The sequence below is a fragment of the Ptychodera flava genome, unplaced genomic scaffold, assembly GCF_041260155.1.
Source record: "Ptychodera flava strain L36383 unplaced genomic scaffold, AS_Pfla_20210202 Scaffold_54__1_contigs__length_889265_pilon, whole genome shotgun sequence".
NCBI lineage: Eukaryota > Metazoa > Hemichordata > Enteropneusta > Ptychoderidae > Ptychodera > Ptychodera flava.
In genome coordinates, this window is record NW_027248376.1 from 47,501 (window position 1) to 53,213 (window position 5,713).

At 37.4% G+C, this 5,713-nt stretch overlaps 1 protein-coding gene across 1 annotated transcript; it reads left to right on the forward strand.

The window, feature by feature from the left end:
* Positions 1 to 2,313: 2,313 nt before the first annotated feature.
* On the forward strand, positions 2,314 to 4,623 carry LOC139128465 (tyrosine-protein kinase receptor Tie-1-like). The gene is made up of 5 exons (XM_070694237.1): positions 2,314 to 2,428; positions 2,758 to 2,875; positions 3,364 to 3,463; positions 4,018 to 4,117; positions 4,523 to 4,623. The coding sequence occupies exons 2-5, from the start codon at positions 2,824 to 2,826 to the stop codon at positions 4,604 to 4,606; spliced, it is 336 nt and encodes a 111-aa protein (XP_070550338.1). The 5' UTR covers positions 2,314 to 2,428; positions 2,758 to 2,823; the 3' UTR covers positions 4,607 to 4,623.
* The last annotated feature ends 1,090 nt before the right edge of the window (positions 4,624 to 5,713 follow it).

Sequence of the window (5,713 nt, forward strand, 5' to 3'; positions counted from 1 at the left end):
ATAAGAATTGAAAATTCATAAGTGTTAACAACGTCATTCCAGAACCTGTTTACGTCATCATGGAGTTCATGGGTCAAGGGAACCTGTTGAAGTACCTTCGAGATTATCGACGAGATAAGACGAGCGACTACGCGAACGCAGCTCGACTGAAATTGGTTCTCAAGAGTAAGGATCTTGTCTCTCTGGGAAAGCAGATTGCCGCAGGAATGCAGTACCTAGCCTCCAAGTCGGTGAACTAGCTGAAGAGCACAACATTTGTGTAGCTGTCTTTTGTGTAGCTTGTATTGACATGTATAGTGCGCTCTCAATGGAGAATGTGATCATATGTAAATACCACCTTTAGTTCTGTGACCTCTAGCCAATTCCTCTGGCCATGCCAACTGGCCATGCGTACAGACGTCGCTGTGTTTACTGTACTAATATTTCCCCAAATAGTACAGTAAGGGAACTGGTCAGTTTCTTCGGCCTGGGGGGGGGCGGTGGATTCATGGGGGGGGGTCACCCTGTTTTTGACTTTGGTGATAGGGGGGTCACCATGTTTTTGAAATACCCAATAGGGGGGGTCAGTGTGTTTTTGAATTTCGACACAGGCTCATCATTGCCTAAAATGCATCGTGTCAGCCACAAACTTCATCCAGTTGCATTTTTCGGCGCGCCCTTCGGGCGCGTAACTTTAATAATCAGACACATTTTTCAGCACGCCCAACTTTAACATATCAGGCATACATATATCAGAGATATATGTATGTTCAATATTTTTCTGTGTGCTCTTCAAGCGCATTACTTTAATATATCAGACATTTTTCAGCACACCCTTCCTGTGCATTACTTTAATATACAAGACATATATATCAGAGATATCAGGATGTTTCATATTTTTCTCCGCGCCCTTCGGGTGCCATACTTTAATAAATCAGAGATATATGCCAGAGATATCTTGATGTTTGCTAAGTGAAAGTGTACTATTATGAAATCTGCATTTCATATGAAAAGCATGACAAATTCCTGATACTTTTCTGTTCTCTCTATGAGAATTCAGTATGAGAAAGCAACATGCACAAATATCAATGTTACAAGAAAGGTCATCTCAGACTCTGCACACATCAGATTTGGCTAAAATGCCTCTCCCCCAATTGTTCCTCAGGAGATTTAATTGGATGGCTGGCAAGTCTTAACACCCATCAAAGTTTTTGATTTACTGCTTTTTCCTGTTTGATATTAATGATTGACATCCATTTCTGTACAACAGTTCAGGACATCTGGTTAAGCATAGAAAGTGTGAAATACATTCACAGCTCATTCAAAATGTACTGTATTCAAACTTTAAGATTGACACTTTGAAATTCCCATCTTACAACTGACATGCCAACAATTTCATTAAAACACAGAATGACTTAAAATATAAATGTGTGTTAAATATAACAATATATATATATATATATATATATATATATATATATTACAGTATTATATTATTACATATTACAGTTGTTGCTTGCGGGGGGGGTCACCCTGTTTTCGAAATTTGGAATAGGGGGGGTCACCCTGTTTTCAAAATTTGGAATAGGGGGGGTCAGCCACTTTTTGACGTCGGCAAAAAATAATCCACCGCCCCCCCCCCCAGGCCGAAGAAACTGACCAGTCCCTAAGCATAGCGAGGGCAGGGCAGGAAGTAGGCATGGTTAGAGGTCACGGAACTAAAGGTCACATTTACGAGGACGCATTATACATGCCAATACAAGTGTTGTACTCTTCAGCTGGTTTATTTGTAACATTGAAAGAGAAAGAAAAACGCTGTAATATTGACTTAAATAGCCACTTATGAGGCCCTGTGGTATAATTGCATTCATTCCCCAATGCCTCCTCCGATGCACCTTTGCACGAATTCAATTTGCGCTGAACTTTGCACGAATTCAATTTGCGCTGAACTTTAGTAAATCACAATGAAGGTGTTGTCCGTTACAACAAAAACAAACAAACAACAACAACAACAATAACATCACGTCCAATGTCAATCGAAGTGTTGATAGATAAGCCGATGTGCATTTACACTTGTTTTGTTGTTGTTGTTTTTTGCCTTGTTTTGTTTTTGCTTTTTGGGGTTTTGTTTTGATAGGCACTGATGTGCATGCCTCTTACTTTAAAAATGTTTACGGTACAGAACATGCTATCTAATAAAACAACGAGGGATCGGCTATTTATGACTCCTACACTTTCATTAGTGTTTGTCTCGTGTCGTATTTTCTAGTTATGTGAAATGCATCGAGCATATTTAGTTTACATTCATCTCCATTTTACATTGATACAGTATGTGCACGGCGAACTTGCTGCAAAAACAGTTCTTCTATCAAAAGACCGGCGAACTTGTAAATTATCAAATATTGGTCTCAGAGGTGATGTGGAAATTGAAGCGATCAGAGTTAAAGAGGTAACATTACATTCTGTGATATTTTCCTTTGTTTTACTCTACTGCAATCACAAGAAAGGCGTTGATAAATTTGTTTTGTTGCCTACTTTCTGAAACCCCGCCCATGAAATGCGGAGTTCACTTCTATCATAGCGAATGTTAGTAAGCAAAACGTAACCTTTACAACCCTATTGTTAAGAAAACTAAAGTAGTTTAGTTTACTTTACCATCATAGAAAAGTAACACAAACTAAAGTAGTTAATTTACCATCATTGTACTGAACTACATTGCATTACAATTTACTGATTACCATGGAGGTTTTCAAATTGTGTTTCTTGTTTTGTTTTTAGCATCACACCCGCCAGCCGATACGTTGGTTTTCACCGTAAACGGTCAGTTTAGGGGAATATTCAACAATGAGCGACGTCTGGTCCTTTGGTGTCGTACTGTGGGAGATCACTACGTTAGGTAAGTCCAGCTCGCAAAGTTACCGGTACGAAATATTTCAACTTGCCGGGCGTTGTCCGGTCTTCGAAATCTGTTGTCCCGCTAGCGACTCCAGGCACACGGAAACGTCGAATTTGGGGAATGGTGCCCTTTTAATTTATTAGCGAGAATATGTTTCAACTGTCTGTCTGTCTGTCTGTCCTGCCTGTTTTTCTTCTTGTTCTCTTGTAGTCTCCAAGTTCGCGCGTTGGACGATACATATTGTGAATCGATTTTCATAGCTAAAACTTTCCTTGCAAGACAAATATATTAAGTTTATTAATTGGTTGATTGATTGATTGATTGATTTTATGCATCGACTGCAAAAGTCATTTGTCTGGAATGAAAGTCAAAGAAGCATATGTGTCTATCGTCTTTGCAATTTCTTGCATCGTGGCTGTTTTCCCTTTTTGATGTTCAATTTTCCATCAACTTTGAGTATTTCGTTTTGTTTTTACGATTGAAATAAGGTAAGACACCGTACCCTACTGCCAAAAACGTGACCAAAGTGAGGGAGTTCATTTCAAAGGGATTTCGAATGAAGAGGCCAGCTTATTGTGACGCTAAACTGTAAGTAATGACAAACAAATTAACATTTATCTAATATAACGTACGCCTTGGTTGGGTTTATGAACAGACTATAGTTTATTGCGATGTGAATATAATATTCACTACAATAAGTTATAAACACTTGAAATGAAAAGCCTTGTATAGATGAAAAGTGGCAGCTCTCGTGATGTGTATCCATACTGTGAAAGCTACTAAAACAGAAGCCAATTTGACATTTGGTTGATAAATCACTGACACTGTGAATGTACACGGAAATGCCTTTCTAGGTGTTTTTGTACCGATTTAATCTTTGTTACTCTTTGTTACGCGGACACTCCATGAGCCTGAGGACGAATTTCCTCACTTTTACTGAGAACTGGAAACCTATGCCCTTTTGCGGTCAAATGCAGGCATGCCACGTAAATACCCCGCTGTACTTTGATAAGGCAGACAGATTGTATTCTGTACATATGGCTATGGACATACATATTTCGAAAGAAATGGTCTCATATCAGCGAAAGAGCGATAACCAGACATTGAAATTTTCATGACATTGACCTTACCTTCACCGACAGGTACTCCGTCATGACGAGGTGCTGGTCGGAAAACAAAGCCGAGCGACCGTCCTTCTCCAAACTCGTCATTGAACTTGAAGGCATGGCTAAAAGCAGCGAGGTAATTGTTTTGTTCAATTGCAAAATGTGAATGGTTCACTTGGTCCTAGCAAGCTTCCTCTTTTTGGTGGATTTTTTATCCGATTCACGTAAAGGCAGTTTAATCCAGCAACGGAGATAAGCAGCAAGCCCGACACAACACCGTGTGCTAAAAAGTTACTGGTAGCACATTACTTCTGATATGAAAATCTAATATATATATATATATATATATATATATATATATATATATATATATATATATATATATATATATATATATATATATATATATATATATATATATAATATAATATATATATATATATATATATATTTGCAAATAGAAACTGTTCATATATTAGGAGCTATGTGAAACCTGAGGGAGGTAGTATCAACAACGTTTTTGCCATTCGTTGCATTCCAGGTTTTCATAGACGTCAAAAAGGCGTGTGCCGACACTCCAGACTATAAGAAGGCAGCAAATGAAAAGTGTTACGAAACAAAGTGATGGAATTGTGCGATTGGTAACCGATGGATGCTGAGTTTATTCGGCAGAGATCATTGTGTACGTGACAATACAAAGACAGAAATTTGAACGTCAGATCAGAAACTGCAAAGGCAATATGCTTACAGGGCCTACTTTCATGATGGATTCATCTCACAGAAAATTTATTTTTGGATATAAAAATTATCAATACAGTGTTAACATCAGATTAAATTCGAAAGACAGAGAATAGGTACACATACATACATACATCCATCCATCCATCCATCCATCCATCCATCCATCCATCCATCCATCCATCCATCCATCATCCATACATACATACATACATACATACATACATACATACATACATACATACATACATACATACATACATACATACATACATACATACATACATACATACATACATACATACATACATACATACATACATACATACATACATACATACATACATACATACATACATACATACATACATACATACATACATACATACATACATACATACATACATACATACATACATACATACATACATACATACATACATGCATACATACATACACACATACATACATACTTACATACATACATACATACATACATACATACATACATACATACATACATACATACATACATACATACATACATACATACATACATACATACATACATACATACATACATACGCAATTTACATATATCTCAACATTACTCATGTAACGTCATCAATGACGAGAGAGAACTTCTGGCAGATTATGTATTTAGCACATTCATAGACCCACTTGTTTTATTCGTTATACAAACCTGCTTTGAAGTGCTAGGTCATTTCAAGTGTCAGTGTGGCGCGATGAGGTTGTGTGGCTGTAGCTGTTCAGGGTCATCGACTCACGGTCACCTCACAATTGTGTCTAAAACACACTTTCTGTCGTTTAATCTCGTAAAAAATTGAATATGTCTGTCTGTCATATCAATCGCTGATGAAAGGAGAGTGATCTATTGACGACAGATACACGATTTATTTCACTGTAAAGGTCTTTATTTAGAAATACTATGAAATATATCATTTCTTGGCTGATGTGACTACACCTTGCTTAT

Coding starts and splice junctions, on each gene's coding strand:
- LOC139128465 (XM_070694237.1), top strand. CDS start 2,824: ATGAGCGACGTCTGGTCCTTTGGTGTCGTACTGTGGGAGATCACTACG. Junction 2,876..3,363: donor GTGGGAGATCACTACGTTAG/GTAAGTCCAGCT, acceptor GATTGAAATAAG/GTAAGACACCGTACCCTACT. Junction 4,118..4,522: donor GCATGGCTAAAAGCAGCGAG/GTAATTGTTTTG, acceptor GTTGCATTCCAG/GTTTTCATAGACGTCAAAAA.